The sequence below is a fragment of the Ranitomeya variabilis genome, chromosome 5 (assembly GCF_051348905.1).
Source record: "Ranitomeya variabilis isolate aRanVar5 chromosome 5, aRanVar5.hap1, whole genome shotgun sequence".
NCBI lineage: Eukaryota > Metazoa > Chordata > Amphibia > Anura > Dendrobatidae > Ranitomeya > Ranitomeya variabilis.
This window is the reverse complement of record NC_135236.1, coordinates 675,477,947-675,496,581: the sequence shown is the minus strand read 5'-3', so window position 1 is coordinate 675,496,581 and position 18,635 is coordinate 675,477,947. Positions and strand designations below refer to the sequence as shown.

Sequence of the window (18,635 nt, the reverse complement as noted above, 5' to 3'; positions counted from 1 at the left end):
AGTGGTGTCAGCTCTTGTGGTGACGGTGTGGGTGGCTCTTAGAAGAGCCTTTGGGTTGTGTAGATAGATGGGGTCAGTGTCGATCACTTGCTCTTGCCTGACTTGCTGCTCACCTTGCTGCTCTCGGTCTTCTTGGGCAGCAGCACAGCCTGGATGTTGGGCAGGACGCCCCCCTGGGCGATGGTCACCCCACCCAGCAGCCTGTTCAGCTCCTCGTCATTGCGCACAGCCAGCTGCAGGTGTCGGGGGATGATGCGGGTCTTCTTGTTGTCCCGGGCGGCATTGCCAGCTAATTCCAGGATCTCGGCGGTCAGGTACTCCAGCACAGCAGCCAGATAGACCGGAGCACCAGCACCCACCCTCTCAGCATAGTTACCCTTGCGGAGAAGTCTGTGCACACGACCAACCGGGAACTGCAGTCCTGCCCGGGATGAGCGGGTCTTGGCTTTAGCACGGGCCTTCCCTCCTTGTTTGCCGCGTCCAGACATCACTGCACTCACAGTTATCAGCAGATAGAGAACTATTATGTGGTGACTGTGCAGTCTCCTGCACCTTTTATAACCTGCTGCTGCCCCGCCTCCTCTCCTGCTATTGGCTGAATCTGAAGTCACCAATAGAAACAAAACTTGCGGAAACACCAATGAGCTGCAGTGGGTGGAGATCATGACATTTACATCTGTCACATGACTTTCTAACCCAATAGAACAGTGATCTCACAGCATTGCTCATTTGCATGGCCGGTCTATAAATACGGCCGCTCTGGGAGGAGCAGGATCATTATTTCTTTTCCAGTGAAGAGAACATTCTGCTGTTATCATGCCTGAGCCTGCCAAGTCTGCACCAGCAGCCAAGAAGGGCTCCAAGAAAGCTGTGACCAAGACTCAGAAGAAGGATGGTAAGAAGCGGAGGAAGACCAGGAAGGAGAGCTATGCCATCTATGTGTACAAGGTGCTGAAGCAGGTCCACCCTGACACCGGCATCTCCTCCAAGGCCATGGGCATCATGAACTCCTTTGTCAATGACATCTTTGAGCGCATTGCAGGGGAAGCCTCCCGCCTGGCTCACTACAACAAGCGCTCCACCATCACCTCCCGGGAGATCCAGACCGCTGTGCGCCTGCTGCTGCCCGGAGAGCTGGCCAAGCACGCCGTGTCTGAGGGCACCAAGGCTGTCACCAAGTACACCAGCGCCAAGTGATCTGCTCCGTGCTCTGCACCCACAACCCAAGGGCTCTTCTAAGAGCCACCCACCCCGTCTACATCAGAGCTGTGGCTGCTCGTCTTTGTCTTGCTCCTCTCCCTGGGGAAGATGTCTGAACTTACTGGTACCTACTGTACTAGCAAGAAGAGAGCAGATCAATGCATCTGGCAATAGAGGGTGGGGATTAGCGGGTGATGGTAAAATGGGGAGGGAGATGAAGGTCCTAGTGAGATGTAGAAGGGATGGGGAACATCAGGAATAGTCTTGACAGTGTAGCAGCATAGATGATCGGTTGCTCCTCACTCCTTGAATCCTGTTCTCTGCTGGGTCTTAGTGCCCGGTTTTCATTGTTCTGCTGATACTAGGTGGAGATGGGCAGCTGTTTGTGTTCAGCGACATTTCCAGCAGTTTGAAGTCATTCTGATCAGAGCTTTCTGCACCTTCTCGCTGATATTACACAATACACACCCTTTGCTCTGCAGACTTGTGAAGGCACCTGGTCAATAAGATCCCAAAGAATTATTTATTTCTAGTTCTGAATCTCCCATTGCCATTGAGAAGTCGGTTACTTGTTTATCGCAGCAGAACCTGTTACTGAGATAAATGAGCAGAGCACAATACGGAGGGTATAAAGCACAATATTGGAGGTTTATAGCACTATGTGGAGGAATACAGCAGTATATGGAGGTTATACACTACAATATGGATGGTGAGAATACAGCACTATAATTGACAGACGGATCTCCAGATTTGTGTCTCACGTTGTAATTATTGAGCAGGAGGTCTCTGGGGAGAGGAATCAGGTTTGTGACTATTTTTAGGGTCATCATGGTAGAAACTGGAAAATAAACAAAACAATAAGCGGGAAATTCAAAATCACTAACAGTTCTACACTCGGCCAATCATCAGAGGAAGGGGCGGAGCTGATAATGCAAATTAATTTACATCCCCGCCCTTGAAACGTGTCATCGCTGCAGTTCTTTCTGGTCCACACACGGACTATATAAAGGAGGACTGTGCACTCATTAGTCATAATTTTCTGCTGACTACTTGGAAGATGTCTGGTCGCGGCAAAGGAGGGAAAGGTCTGGGGAAGGGCGGTGCGAAGCGGCACAGGAAGGTTCTCCGTGATAACATCCAGGGCATCACCAAGCCTGCCATCCGCCGTCTCGCTCGCAGGGGAGGTGTTAAGCGCATCTCTGGCCTCATTTACGAGGAGACCCGCGGAGTCCTGAAAGTCTTCCTGGAAAATGTCATCCGTGACGCCGTCACCTACACCGAGCACGCCAAGAGGAAGACCGTCACCGCCATGGATGTGGTGTACGCGCTGAAGCGCCAGGGCCGCACTCTCTACGGCTTCGGCGGTTAAGGTCTCTGTTCTGCTAAAACAACACAAAGGCTCTTTTAAGAGCCACCCACATCTTCTGAGGAGAAGCTACAGCTGCTGCTGGGTCGGGGAGGAGGGGTAGGGGCTGCTGATAGTACTGTGCTGGGCTGCTGCAGCTGGAAACATTGCAGGCACTAAGGGGTTAACACTGGATCCGGATAAATATTCTGGTGCTGCCTGTGGGCGGAGCCATAGCCCAACTTAATGCTCATTGGCTGAGTGCTGAATGTGAAAATCCCACACAATGGCTGGCAGTTTCTACTGCTCTTTGTTCTCTGTGTAACATGCGGTGTCAGGAAAATGGATCTGCTCGTCAGGTGGGAGCTGTGTTTAAAGGGGTATTTCCATCTCCAAGATCTTATCCCAATATATACTAGGTATATTAGCAAATACTTCCAATTAGAAATGTAGTATAGTTCTTCTGATTTACTATGTATCTTTGCTCATGTGCAGGCATTGTAGGACCTTTAGTATCCATGATTACAACCACTAGAAACTAGTTAACTCACTATATCAGTGGTTGTAACCATGGATACCTAAGATCCTACAATGAATGCACATGATGAAAGAGACATGGCAAATCAGAAGAACTATACCACATTTCTAATTGGAAGTATTTGTTAATATTATTACACCTTCTACATATTGGAATAGAACCTTGAAGATGGAAATACCCCTTTAAATATCTGATACTGCGGAATAAACCATATATGTCGTGATAGATTATACTTTTTGGGGCTATACAGCACTATATGGAGGTCAAACCACATCATATGTCCGTATACTGCAATGTTGGGGGCAGAACAGAATATGAGGAATATACAGCGCTATATGGAGGGTATACAGGACAGTATGAGTGTGGAATAGCACAATTTGTGTATCCGGCACTAGATGAACGGGATTGTGAAGGAAAACATTTTGGCTTCCACCTTGTTCCCTGAATTAATCATGTACATGGACTTTTCTCCATTCATCCCCCAAACCTTGAAGAACAAGTTCTGTACTCTATGACCACAGGCCGCATCCATTGTGCTTGTCAGGATCACCCTGAATACTTACAATTCTATTGCATACCTGTCTATATAATCCTGTGTGAGTCTAAATAAGCAGAAATTTGCATTATGCGCAAAATAATAGCACTGAGAAAAAGCTAAATCTTCACAATAGCCTTTATTTCCATATATACAGAGGTGCTGGGAGCTGCACACTCCATTCCAAATGAAAACCTGAAGAAAATAGGCATTTTTAGAGTAAAAACAAATAATTGGCTGCTCAATAAATAACAGTGTCTGCGTTATCATTTACAAACTGGAATAGTTACAGTATAAACTGAAGTTTGTTTCCGGACTTCACTTTTCTGTTAATCACTGAACTAATATTTAATTATATTATTATTCATTTTTATGGAGCCATTTATTCCATGGCGCTTTACATGTGAAAAAAGGGGCAAATACATGTACAATACACATGAGCAAAACAAGGCACACACAAGTGCAGAAGGAGTTATATAACCTTTATTTCTGATAAGTGCTTTACATTTGTGTGGTGCGGAGTCACTGACATCTGACAACCGTGGACAGATATTCCACAGTTCTTGTGCATGATGCCCGGTGTGCAATAAATGCACCAAACTTGTACCATGTGCCGGTGCCTCCACATGGTTCCCCTCCGGCTTACTCACCACTCCGGCTACAGCAGCATCCTCTTCCCCCTTACTTGACCTCATCTGCAGAGCTGCGCCTGCTTCTAAACCTTAGATCCCTCCTTGTTAACACAACATTAGCCCTACATTATTATTATTATTATTATTATTATTGTTTATTTATATAGCACCATTAATTCCATGGTGCTGTACATGAGAAGGGGTTACATAAAAATACAAATATCACTTACAGTAAACAAAACTAACAATGACAGACTGGTACAGCGGGAAGAGGACCCTGCCCTTGTGGGCTTACAATCTACAGGATTATGGGGAAGGAGACAGTAGGTCGAGGGTTGCAGTAGCTCCAGTGGTGTTGAGGTGGCCGTGTAGTCTTTACAGGCTGTAAGCTTCTTTGAAGAGATGGGTTTTCAGGTTTCTTTTGAAGGATCCAAAAGTAGTGGATAACCAGATGTGTTGGGGCACTGAATTCCAGAGGATGGGTGATAGTCGGGAGAAGTCTTGGAGGCGATTGGGTGAGGAGCGAATAAGCGTGGAGGAGAGGAGGAGGTCTTGGGAGGACCGGAGATTACGTGAGGGAAGATATTGAGAGATTAGTGTGGAAATATACGGAGGAGAAAGATCATGGATGGCTTTGTAGGTCAGTGTTAGTAATTTAAACTGGATACGCTGAGAAATTGGGAGCCAGTGAAGGGATTTGCAAAGAGGGGAAGCAGGAGTGTAGCGAGTAGAGAGATTAATTTGTCGGGCAGCAGAGTTAAGGATGGACTGGAGGGGTGTGAGAGTGTTAGAAGGTAGGCCACAGAGGAGTATGTTGCAGTAGTCGAGGCGGGAGATGATTAGGGCATGCACGAGCATTTTGGTAGAGTGTGAGTTGAGGAAAGGATGGATTCTGGAAATATTTTTGAGCTGGAGGCGACAGGAGGTGGCGAGAGCTTGGATGTGCGGTTTGAAGGACAAGGCAGAGTCAAGGGTTACTCCGAGGCAGCGGATTTTGGGGACAGGGGAAAGTGTGATTTCATTTATTTTGATAGATAGATCAGTTAGGCAAGATATGCGAGAGGGAGGAAAGATAATTAGTTCAGATTTGTCCACACTGAGCTTGAGGAAGCGAGAGGAGAAGAAGGAGGATATGGCTGATAGACACTTTGGGATTCTGGAGAGCAGAGAGGTGACATCTGGACCAGAGAGGTAGATCTGAGTGTCATCGGCATATAGATGGTACTGGAAGCCATAGGACCTTATGAGTTGTCCCAGGCCGAGTGTATAGATTGAGAAGAGTAAGGGTCCTAGGACAGAGCCTTGAGGGACACCAACAGAGAGGGGGCGAGATGAAGAGGTAGTATGGGAGTAGGAAACGCTAAATGTGCGGTTGGTAAGGTATGAGGAGATCCAAGATAGGGCAAGGTCTTTGACCCCAAAGGAAGAGAGGATCTGTAGTAGGAGGCAGTGGTCAACTGTGTCGAAGGCAGAGGACAGGTCTAGGAGGAGGAGTATAGAAAACTGTCTGTTAGCTTTGGCTGTAAGTAAGTCGTTAGTAATTTTGGTCAGGGCAGTCTTAGTGGAATGGTGGGGACGGAAGCCAGATTGTAGGTTGTCGAAGAAAGAGTTAGATGCAAAGTGAGAGGGAAGTTCAGCATGGACGTGCTGCTCAAGGAGTTTGGATGCAAATGGGAGCGAAGATATGGGGCGATAGCTGGACATAGCGCTTGGGTCAAGGGATGGCTTTTTGAGGATAAGTGTGATTGTGACATGTTTAAAGGCAGAGGGGAAGGTACCAGAAGTTAGTGAAAGGTTGAAGAGATGGGTTAGGGATGGGATTAGTGTGGTGGTGAGGTTGGGGAGGAGGTGGGATGGGATGGGGTCAAGGGCACAAGTGGTGAGGTGTGATTTGGAGCGAAGATGAGCAAGCGCCCCTTCAGAGATTTTGGAGAGTGAAGTTATGGGGTTTGGGCATTGGTCTCTCATACAAAGGGGTAGTGGTGGTTGGACAACAAAGAATTGCCTTGTTTGGTCTATCTTATTTTTGAAGTGCGTGGCAAAGTCCTCGGCAACGATTAGGGAAGTCGGGGGGGGGGGGCAGTGGTGGGCGGAGGAGGGAGTTAAAAGTGTTGAACAACTGTTTGGGGTTGTGGGATAAGGAAGATACAAGGGTTGTGAAATAAGCCTGTTTAGCAGAGGTGAGAGCTGATTTGAATGCCAGTGTTGCTTTTTTGAGTGCAGTGAAATCATCTTGTGAATGCGTTCTCCTTTCTCCATTCTCCTTCTCCTACCTCCTCTCACTATCTGTTCCTTCTCACTGCTGGGGACATACTGTATCTCCCAATTCTGAACCTTCAAAACTAAATACCTACTTATATTCTTTCCATCCTGTTATTCCCCAGCTACTATAAACCTCTCCAGCTTAATACCCAACTACTTGACCCCAACTCGATCTTTCTGAAGCACCATGGAACGCTGTTCCACCTACAACAAACTCCATGCCATTCATGACCTCTTTACCTTTCTCAATCTTTTCTTCCTGGGCCTGAAAAAAATGGCTGACACCCTCACCTGCTGCATTATGGTGGCCTTCACTTCATCCACGCTCTTGGCCCTGACGATAGATTTTGTGGGGGAGTTGTCCTTCTTCTTTTTAACAACTGCACCTACAATCCAATCCCACCTCTACCCTCCCTTCATCTAAAGTTCATTCTGTCCTTATCCACTCTCCAAGTGGACGTGTGTTACACACCTGTCCCAGATCTGGGTCCTCCTCCCTTCACATCAGGCTCTGTAGGTTGCCCGACATATGACAGGCCTTTAAAGGCCCATTATGACACACACCTGTATCTTCGGATTGCTCTGCAAGATTGTAGTGTTGCGCATGCCACCTCCTATCCAGCTTTGCATCCAGCTGTCACCTCCTGTGTGTGCCACATCATTGTTTCCCAAGTACTATCCTATCCTGTCAGCTACGCCAATGCCGAGGACCCATGTACCTACTGTGGGCTTAACGGGTACACTTCACAAGGTGAGCCTGACACCATCATATACCTACCCGTGGGCTCCGTTTTTATTGATCACTTCTCCACTTTCTCTCTGCTGATGTTCCCACCATCACCATAGACCACTTCAAAGCACCAGCTGACACCCACCATTCTGCAGCCTGCAAACTCCGATCACTTGCCTCACTGTTTGATCCCATACAATGATTCTCCACATTTATCCACACAGACTGAGATGCGCTGGACCTTATCTTCACCCACCTCTGTTCCCTATCTAATCTTCCAGCCTCATCTCTACCCCTTGCTGACCACTATCTTCTTATTTTCTCATCCCTGTCCTCTTCACCTGCTCCAAGTCCCGCAGCTAGCGCATTTACGGGGAAGGCTGGGAAGAAGAAGACATTATGGCAACAGGGGGTTGTGATAGTGATGTTTTGTTCTATGCATGACGTCCATCTTAAACTGTCCTCCCACCACTCCTCCTGCTCCCTCTTTGACCGGTTACAATCTGGCTTCCAACCCCATCACTCAACTGAAACTACCGCAACTAAAGTCACCAATGACCTACTAACTGCCAAGAGCAAGCGACACTACGCTGTCCTCCTTCTCCTGGACCTGTCCTCTGCCTTTGACACTGTGGACCACTCCCTTCTGCTACAGATTCTCTCATCTCTTGGCATCACAGACTTGGCCCTATCCTGGATCTCGTCATATCTGACAGACCAAACATTCAGTGTCTCCCTCAACCACACCACCTCCTCACCTCGCCCCTTGTCTGTCGGTGTACCTCAAGGCTCAGTCCTGGGACCCCTGCTCTTCTCCATCTACACCTTCAGCCTGGGACAGCTCATAGAATCCCACAGTTTACAGTATCATCTCTACGCCGATGACAAGCAGATCCACCTATCCGGACCTGACCTCACCTCCTTACTCACCAAAATCCCGCACTGTCTGTCTGCTATCTCAGCCTTCTTTTCTGCTCGCTTTCTAAAACTGAACATGGACAAAACAGAATTGATCATCTTTCCACCATCTCACTCTACCCCCTCCACCAGACCTATCCATCAAGGTCAATGGCTGCTCACTTTCCCCAGTCTCACACGCCGGATGCCTCGGGGTGATCCTCAAATCTGCCCTCTCTTTCAAGACACATATCCAAGCCCTTGCCTCCTTCTGCCATCTCAAACTCAAAAATATTTCCTTGATTTGCCCATGCCTTGACCATGACACCACAAAAACACTAGTGCATGCCCTTATCATCTCCCGCCTTGACTACTGCAACCTCCTACTCTCTGGCTTCCCCTCTAGCACTCTGGCACCACTCCAATCCATCCTACACTCTGCTGCCCTACTAATCTACCTGTCTTCCCGCTATTCCCTGGCCTCTCCCCTATGCCAGGCTTTTCACTGGCTTCCTATTGCCCAGAGACTCCAGTTCAAAACCCTTACAATGACAAACAGCCATCCACACCTGTCTCCTCCATACATCTCCATACCTCCCAACTTTTGAAGATGGGAAAGAGGGACAAAGTTTTCGGAGCGCAAAGCGGCAAATTTTTGGCCACGCCTCTGACCACACCCATTCATAACTAGTCACACCCATAAACATAAGGGTGAATGACCTCGGGGAGATCAAAACACCGCGGAGACACCATCACGTGTTTCTCAATGCAGTGATCCAGAACACTGCCCCCAGCCCTAAAGGGAAATATGCAAATGCATATAGAAAAGCCGCGGAGACACCATCACGTGTTTCTCAACGCAAGCAATGAATAGCCAGGTCTTTCACTGGGACGGAACAACCACGGGAAGGGCAGCTTAGTCACACCCATATCCATGTCCCAACCACACCCATTTAGCCCTGCTGATCACACTGTTTCATAAAGAATAATTATAAACAAAAAATATGGCCACACAGTGCTCCATACTGTATAATGGCCCCACATGATGCTCCATACTGTATAATGGCCACATATGATGCTCCATACTGTATAATGGCCACACATGATGCTCCATACTGTATAATGACCGCACATGATGCTCCATACTGTATAATGGCCCCACATGATGCTCCATACTGTATAATGACTGCACATGATGCTCCATACTGTATATTGGCTGCACATGATGCTCCATACTGTATAAAGACCGCACATGATGCTCCATACTGTATAATGGCCCCACATGATGTTCCATACTGTATAATGACTGCACATGATGCTCCATACTGTATATTGGCTGCACATGATGCTCCATACTGTATAATGGCCACACATGATGCTCCATACTGTATAATGACCGCACATGATGCTCCATACTGTATATTGGCTGCACATGATACTTCGTACCGTATAATGGCCACACATAGCTACTCCTACACACGCGGCTGCGCTCTGTACACTTTGCACACACGGCTCTGCTTTGTACACACGCGCTCTGCTCCATACACCTTGTACGCACGCGGCTCCGCTCCGTACACCTCGTACACACGCGGCTCCGCTCTGAAAACCTCGTACACAATTAGCTCCGCTCCATACACCTCATACACACACGGCTCTGCGCCCTACACCTCGTACACATTCAGCTCCGCTCCATACACCTCGTACACAGTCAGCTCCGCTCCATACACCTTGTACACATTTAGCTTCGCTCCATACACCTCGTACACACTTAGCTCCACTCCTTACACCTCATACACACACGGCTCCGCTCCATACACCTCATACACACATGGCTCTGCTCCATACACCTCGTGCACAGTCAGCTCCGCTCCGTACACCTCGTACACATTCAACTCCGCTCCATACACCTCGTACACATTCAGCTCCACTCCATACACGCCCTACACCTTCAGCTCTGCTCCATACACCTCATACGCATTCATCTCCGCTCCATACACCTCATACACACACGGCTCCACTCCATACACCTTGTACACACATGGCTTTGCTACAGCCACACTGTAAACACCTCCTGACCCCACACAAGGCAGCTTACTTACCTCATCCAGCAGCACCATGGCAAGTTGGCAACCAGCACAGCCGAGTCCTGCAATCCACGGAGGTCCCGATCATGTGACCCCTGACTCCTCCCCTCCTGTAACCTCATCACAGGTCCTGTGCACAAAGAGCAGGCAGCCAATATGTGGTGTAAGGCTCTGCGGGTACAGGGATGACCGGCTGATACATGTCCCATCTCTGTCCCTCTCTGAACTGTATCGCACACGCATACTGGAAGAGTCAGGAACATAAGGAAGGGGCGTGGCCTAACACAAGGGGCGTGTGACGGCTGCTTCTCCTGTTGTCTGCAGGAAGCAGAGTGTCCCGTGCAGGACAGCGGGGAAAAGCATAAAAACCGGGACAGTCCTGCACAATGAGGGACTGTCCCGCATCTGTGACATAGTCTCCCGGTACTTACCCACACGCAACCTCCGATCCTCTCAAGATCTCCTTCTCTGCTCCTTCCATCTCATCTCTTTTCCCACAACCGCATCCAAGACTTCTCCCGTGCTTCCCCCATACTCTGGAATTCTCTACCCCAACATATCAGACTCTCGTCTACCATAGAACCCTTCAAAAAGAACCTGAAGACTTACCTCTTCCGATAAGCCTACAGCCTGCAGTGATCCTCAACCTACTGAACCGCCGCAAGACCAGCTCTACCCTCTCCTAGTGTATCTTCACCCATCCCCTGCAGACTGTGAGCCCTCGTGGGCAGGGTCCTCCCTCTTTAAGTACCTGTGTGCCTTATTTTTTGCTCATGTTTAATGTATTTGTCTATATTTGCCCCCTTTTTTCACATGTAAAGCGCCGTGGAATAAATGGCGCTATAAAAATAATAATAAAAATGCATTAATGTGTGATTAAGTAATGTTATAGTTTATCCTTATGGCCAGTGTTGTGTGTTCGGTTCTCCTATAGGCTATGCCTAAGGCTGTCCCTGGGAATCCTGAGGTCTGCCCACTAGAGGAACCATACACCATACAGTAGATAGGGGTACAGTTTGCACTACACTAGGGATTAATTAATGGAGTTGTGATTAAATGTTTTCTGAGTTACAGTGAGTCCAACAGTCTAGTCAGAGTTCTGAGTGGAGTGGAGAGCAAGGCTAAACATAGCAGAGTCAGCTGGTTCTAGAGCAGCTAAGCTGCAGCAGAAAACAGCGGGACAGTTCAGTATAAATTTCTTAGAAGAATGAGGACACATCTAAGGTCACGTCTGGATGCGGGACGGTCTTGCACCTTAAGGCCCCGTCTCACATAGCGAGATCGCTAGCGAGATCGCTGCTGAGTCACAAGTTTTGTGACGCAACAGCGACCTCCATAGCGATCTCGCTATGTGTGACACGTACCAGCGATCAGGCCCCTGCTGCGAGATCGCTGGTCGTGTCGGAATGGCCTGGACCTTTTTTTGGTCGTTGAGGCCCCGCTGACATCGCTGAATCGGTGTGTGTGACACCGATCCAGCGATGTCTTCACTGGTAACCAGGGTAAACATCGGGTTACTAAGCGCAGGGCCGCGCTTAGTAACCCGATGTTTACCCTGGTTACCAGCGTAAATGTAAAAAAAAACAAACAATACATACTCGCCTTCTGATGTCCGTCAGGTCCCTCGCCGTCTGCTTCCTGCTCTCACTGACTGCCGGCCGTACAGTGAGAAGTGAGAGCACAGCAGTGACGTCACCGCTGCGCTCTGCTCTCGCTGTACGGCGGCTCAGTCAGTCAGAGCAGGAAGCAGACGGCAAGGGACCTGGACACCGAAAGGCGAGTATGTACTGTTTGTTTTTTTTGGTAACCAGGGTAAACATCGGGTTACTAAGCGCGGCCCTGCGCTTAGTAACCCGATGTTTACCCTGGTTACCCGGGTGCTGCAGGGGGACTTCGGCATCGTTGAAGACAGTTTCAACGATGCCGAACTCGTTCCCCTGATCGTTGGTCGCTGGGGAGAGCGGTCTGTGTGACAGCTCCCCAGCGACCACACAGCGACTTACCAACGATCACGGCCAGGTCATATCGCTGGTCGTGATCGTTGGTAAATCGCTAAGTGAGACGGGGCCTTAAGGTCCAGAAGAGGCATAGAGAGTCACATCTCTATGTCTCTGATAAGGAAGATGTCAACCGGAGTGAGGTGAAGATGGTGGGTCTCTGGGGAGGACGGAGACAAGGGCTGATGGATCACAAAACCAATGGAACATCACTAAAAAGAGACTTTTCCTAAATCTGTGTGCTGCAGCCATGTGTAAATGTTATCAGGACCCAAGGTCTTGTGTCTTGTTTGTAGCGAGAATCGGTCCCTTGGACGGGAAGGTAACGAGGGCTCCAGAAGCAAAAGTGAGTAAAGAACGTACTCCACCACACCACACCACCCACTCCACCCAGATATCCGTTCAGAAGAGAGGTTGTGAGGCAACCAGAACTCAGTTCTGGCCTACAGCAAACACAAACACGTGTGACCTGGCCCTGCTTCATGCACCTACACAAAAACCTCACACACCTCAACATTAACACACTTTGACTTTATACAACTGCTGTCCTCCATATCTTCACTCCAAGACAGGTACAGAAATAGTTATCAACAGTGCCACACATCCATCAGCTATCGATCGTCCATCTCGTGCACGGTGGAGTGCGACAAATCAATAGACAACCCTAGAACAACAACCTCACCAAAAATCTTCGGCATGTGTCTAGCAGCGCAGGGTGCTGTATGAAAACGCACTCACAGGAAGACTTCATCACATTCAAGTCAGCCCTCACCTCTGCTAAATAAGACGTCAGATCCCTCATATCTTCTCTACCACATAGCCCCGAACAGTTGTTCAACAGCTAATTCCCTCCTCCATCATTTCTGCGGAAGACTTTGCAGCACATTTCAAAAACAAGATCGACCAAATCATACTAAGCTTTAATTCCTTCCCGACATTTGCAGTTTATACACGCGTCATGGAACGGAAGGACTTTCTGGCTGATGAGGTATATATGTTGTGTCGATCACCAAAGCACAGGAGGTGACACCCGTCTCGTTCTGCCAGGGGGATGGGGGTGCACGCACCATTCCAGGCAGTTTAGCCTCCTAAGTGCTGCTATTGAGCTCAGCATTTAGAAGAGAGGGAGAGGGAGCTCCTTCTATCCTCCGATTGACGTCATCTCAAGTGCCAGATTGTTGCCATGGTGACCCGAGGTTGACGACATTCAGGTTACCTAGCTACAGCAAACCCCTCAGACCATGAGCAGAGCATAGTCTAAGAGGTTTGCATCACATTTGTTAAAAAAAAAAATCACAAAATAAAAATATATCGTATACACAAATAATTTTTTTTATGTAAAAAATAAAAGTACTCATTTGGCACCAGCGAGTCCGGAACAACCCGACCTATAAAACTGCCACTAGTTAGCCTCTTTGGTCAACACCGAAAAAGTAGTAAACAAAAAACTTTTTTTATCAAGCCGACGAACAAAAAATGGAATAAAACAAAACATAAACAAAAAGACGGATGTAAATAAAAATAATATCTATGAAAACTTAATTTTGTCCCTCAAAAAATATGCTGCAATACCGCTCTATTAGTAGAAAATAAAAAAGCTATAGCTCTCCAAACACTGCGATGGAAAAATGTATTTTTTCTTTAAAATAGATTTTATTGTGTAAAAGCGCCAAAATGTAAAAAATATAAGTGTGTTATCACTGTAATCGTACTGACTCGAAGAATAAAGCTGCCTTATCAATTTTACAGCTTGCGGAATGGCTTAAAAAAAATCCTGAATTTGCTGGTTTTTGTTCATTCTACCCAGGGCCGCCATCAGGGCATTACAGCCGTGACTGGCGTATGGGGCCCGGTGAGCAGAGGGGGCCCGTATCGGGCCCCGTCTCATCTGCTCACCGGGCCCCTACCGGCAGCCGCAGGCTGAACCGGGCCCTTAGCGGCGGCCAGCGCTACAGCTGTTTAACGCTATTGACGTGTGGGCCCGCACGTCAATAGTTAACAGCCGCCAGCCAATCTGAGGCTGGCAGCTTACGTCAGTCGCAGCGTGCATGTCGCCGGCGACTGACAATGACGCTTCAGCTGCGTGGAGAGAGCAGGAGCGCGGCAGGTAAGCAGAACTTTTTTTCTTTTTTTTTTATTGAGAGCGGCGATCCGGGCGGCCCAAGGCAGAAAGCTGGACACAGGGGCAGAACGCTGGACACAGGGGCAGAACGCTGGACACAGGGGCAGAAACCTGGACACAGGGGCAGAAAGCTGGACACAGGGGCAGAACGCTGGACACAGGGGCAGAACGCTGGACACGGGCAGAATCCTGGACACAGGGGCAGAACGCTGGACACAGGGGCAGAACGCTGGACACAGGGGCAGAATGCTGGACACAGGGGCAGAATGCTGGACACGGGCAGAAAGCTGGACACGGGCAGAATGCTGGACACAGGGGCAGAAAGCTGGACACAGGGGCAGAAAGCTGGACACAGGGGCAGAAAGCTGGACACAGGGGCAGAAAGCTGGACACAGGGGCAGAACGCTGCACACAGGGGCAGAAAGCTGGATACAGGGGCAGAACGCTGGAAACGGGCAGAAAGCTGGAAACGGGCAGAACGCTGGACACGGGCAGAAAGCTGTACACAGGGGCAGAACGCTGGACACGTGGGCAGAACGCTGGACACGGGGGCAGAACGCTGGACACTGGGGCAGAACGCTGGACACTGGGGCAGAACGCTGGACACTGGGGCAGAACGCTGGACACTGGGGCAGAACGCTGGACACTGGGGCAGAAAGCTGGACACTGGGGCAGAATGCTGGACACTGGGGCAGAAAGCTGAACACAGGGGCAGAAAGCTGAACACAGGGGCAGAAAGCTGGACATGGGCAGAAAGCTGGACACAGGGGCAGAATGCTGGACACGGGGGCAGAAAGCTGGACACGGGGGCAGAAAGCTGGACACAGGGGCAGATTGCTGGACACAGGGGCAGATTGCTGGACACAGGGGCAGATTGCTGGACACAGGGGCAGAAAGCTGGACACAGGGGCAGACAGCTGGACACAGGGGCAGACAGCTGGACACGGGCAGAAAGCTGGACACGGGCAGAAAGCTGGACACTGGGGCAGAAAGCTGGACACTGGGGCAGAAATCTGGACACTGGCGCAGATTGCTGGACACTGGCGCAGATTGCTGGACTCTGGGGCAGAATGCTGGACACTGGGGCAGAATGCTGGACACTGGGGCAGAATGCTTGACATGGGGCAGAATGGAGAAACGGGGCATGATTGGAGACACAGGGGGCAGGATGACAGACATGGCGGCATGACTGGAGACACTGGGGCATTACTGGAGGCAGATGGGGCAGGATTGGAAACAGATGGGGTAGAATTGAGACACAGGGGGCATGATTGCAGAAATGGGGACATGATTGGAGACGGGGCAGAATGGTGATACGGGCATGATTGGAGACACTGGAGGCAGGATTGGAGACAGATGGGGCAGGATGGATACGATGGAGACAGATGGGGCAGGATGGGGAGATCATATGGGGCAGAATAGATACTCATTAGGGCAGGATGGGAGAACATATGGCTGACGCCAGGAATGAGACACACGGGGGCTAGGATGGCGAATATTATTACCATAGGGGCTAATTAAGGGATATTATTACTGCAGTGATGTATTTATTTTATTTTTTGAGTACACTGTTTTAAATGGAGGGGCGGTCCTATTACTGTGTAGAATGACACTATGTCGCCTTCTTCATGTGGTGTAATGTAGAAGTTGGGAAAATTATTAATGTGTTCTGAAGCGGAACTCGAGATAACTGTGTTATTTCCTGCAGAGACGAGTCCTGGCTGGATGAAGTGATGGCGGTCTGTGCGGGATGAAAGATGAAGGACTTCACCTAGAGACGTCACTGGTGAGTCAGTGTTACCTATACACTGACACTATACACTGTATACTATATACAGAGGTCCTGTGTATAATGTCACCATTGATCACGGGATTACCTATACACTATATACAGAGCTCCTGTGTATAATGTCACTGGTGATCACTGTATTACCTGTACACAGACACTGTATACTAAGTACAGATCTCATGTGTATAATGGCACTTATGGTGATAGTATTGTGGGGTTTTTTTTTATTATTGATCAGTATTGTAGTATTCAGTCACTATGTGGTGGTAATATGTGGTCTGGTCATGATGTTGTGGTATTTGTTCCTTGTATTTGATATTATTCGATCACTGTGGTGGTAATATGTCATCTGGTCATGGTGTGGCGGTATTTGTGCCTTGTAGATAGTATTATAGGTCACTTTGGTGATAATATGGTGTCTGGTCATGGTGCTGTGGTATTTGTTCCTTGTATGTGGTATTATAGGTCATTTTAAAAATTGAAAAATAAATAAAAATATACCTAAATTGTATTGCATATTTTAACAAATATTTAATAGGTTACAGTAGAGTAGGGCCTGGCCAAAAGTGTCTAACTTGTCATTTTGGTAGCTTAAAAAGTCTTTTGGCCAAAACAAAAGCTGCCGGCTATATGTGTGATCTGGTGATGGGAACTGTTATGATCCTAATGGCAGAGGATCTCAGGAGTACCAGCTAAGTCTGCAAACACAAAAAACCAGCTCATAGGGAAGTGGTAACTAGGCTGACCGTATACCTGATCCTAGCACAAACAACTAGCAGCAGCTGGGGAACGTACCTACGTTGGTTCTAGACGTCTCGCGCCAGCCGGAGAACTAACTAACCCTTTCAGAGAAAATAAGACCTCTCTTGCCTCAAGAGAAAAGACCCCAAAGTATAATACAAGCCCCCCACAAATAATAACGGTGAGGTAAGAAGAAATGACAAACGTAAGAATGAACTAGATTTAGCAAAGAGAGGCCCACTGACTAATAGCAGAAAATAGGAAGATGACTTATACGGTCAGCAAAAAAAACCCTACAAAATGTCCACGCTGAATATCCAAGAACCCCCGCACCGACTAACGGTGTGGTGGGAGAATAACAGCCCCCTAGAGCTTCCAGCAAAATCAGGAATCACATTTTAAACAAAGCTGGAACAAAATAAGGAAAATTCAAATGCACAAAAATAAGAAAGCAGGACTTAGCTTATCTTGCAAAATCAGGAGACCAGGAGACAGGAGAAAACAGACATGGTCTGATAACAACGAAGCCAGGCACAATACAGAGTATCCAGGAAGTTTATATAGGCACACCCAAGGCCAAACGAATCAGGTGGGTGCCAACCTGGGGAAAGACACTCCAAGTGCCATACCGCTAATGACCACAAGAGGGAGCCAAGAAATATAGTTCACAACAGGGAACTGTCAATGTGTGATAGGTGAGAAGTGGAGATTTTCCAAGAGAGAGCGGTGGGACTGTGGACAGTTTGAGGGGTGGAGCGTGGAGGCGGGGCTGGGGTGGAGCCTGGGCGGAGTCTCAAGGGGGCCCCAGAAATTTTGCCAGTATGGGGCCCCAAAATTTCTAGTGGCAGCCCTGATTCTACCTCCCAAAAATTGGAACAGAAAGCGATCAAAAAAATTTGTGACAGAAAAATTGTACCAATAAAAATGTCAGCTCATCCCATAAAAGCAAGCACTAATATCACTGTTGGCAGAAATATGGAAAAATTATAGCACTCAAAATATGGTGATGCAAAATCTTGTTTTGCAAAAGAAAAGTGTGTTTTAGTTTGTGACCGCTGCCAAACATGAAAAAATATATATATAAAGCTGGTATCGCTGTAATCTCCAAAATAATACAGTCGTCTAATCATTTATACTGCACGAGGAACAGCGTAAGAAATAAATAAAACCAATTATTCAACTTCTGCTCATTTGCTCATTCATTCTGACTCCCAAAGATCGCAGTAAGGCTCGGCTCACATTTATTCTGCGCTCTACTCTGAGCGCTTACACCAGGATTTCCATGTAAATCTCTGAAATTCGTGATAGTCTTAATTTGACATCGGCAGTAATTACCCTCCTTTGGGATCATTTTAATCCCCTGCCAAAAAAACTAAACTTTTTCGTGAACTATGGACTTTGGCAACACGCCACAAACACACCTTTCCAAAACTTGTATCTGTCATATGATGCTCAGCAAACAATTGCATTATAGAAGATCGCAGGTTGGTACATGTCTCCATTTACTGCATCTTAGAGGCAGGGGCAGGCTGGGCCGGGTGGCAGAGAGGCAAATGCCCCCCGGGCCACGCCCCCAGCAGCAGTACAGGGCCAGCCACCTGATGGAAATTGTGCACGGCCATGTGCGCGGTGTACTGTGATGCAGCCGGCAGCAGACACAGCCACATCACAGTCTATCAGCACACAAGTCTGCACCGGGGCCAGGAGCTGTGCATGGCCATCATCTTGATGGCTGCGCAGCTCCTGCTCCTTCCATATTTTCT

The 18,635-nt window shown here is 48.3% G+C and overlaps 4 protein-coding genes across 4 annotated transcripts in view; 3 read left to right on the top strand and 1 right to left on the bottom strand.

Moving 5' to 3' along the window:
- The window catches only part of LOC143777006 (E3 ubiquitin/ISG15 ligase TRIM25-like), a 334,722-nt gene extending 318,594 nt beyond the window's left edge, over positions 1–16,128 (top strand). Inside the window, exon 2 of the mRNA XM_077266893.1 lies at positions 16,051–16,128. Coding sequence (XP_077123008.1) covers positions 16,051–16,076 — 26 coding nt within the window. The 3' untranslated portion in view covers positions 16,077–16,128. The remainder of the gene's footprint in view (positions 1–16,050) is intronic.
- On the bottom strand, positions 20–515 carry LOC143774073 (histone H2A.J-like). The gene has a single exon (XM_077261368.1). The coding sequence runs from the start codon at positions 486–488 to the stop codon at positions 84–86; it is 405 nt and encodes a 134-aa protein (XP_077117483.1). The 5' UTR covers positions 489–515; the 3' UTR covers positions 20–83.
- LOC143774072 (histone H2B 1.1-like) lies at positions 817–1,234 on the top strand. The gene has a single exon (XM_077261367.1). The coding sequence runs from the start codon at positions 817–819 to the stop codon at positions 1,195–1,197; it is 381 nt and encodes a 126-aa protein (XP_077117482.1). The 3' UTR covers positions 1,198–1,234.
- On the top strand, positions 2,258–2,592 carry LOC143774071 (histone H4). Its single transcript, XM_077261366.1, has one exon. The coding sequence runs from the start codon at positions 2,258–2,260 to the stop codon at positions 2,567–2,569; it is 312 nt and encodes a 103-aa protein (XP_077117481.1). The 3' UTR covers positions 2,570–2,592.
- Positions 16,129–18,635: the final 2,507 nt, after the last annotated feature.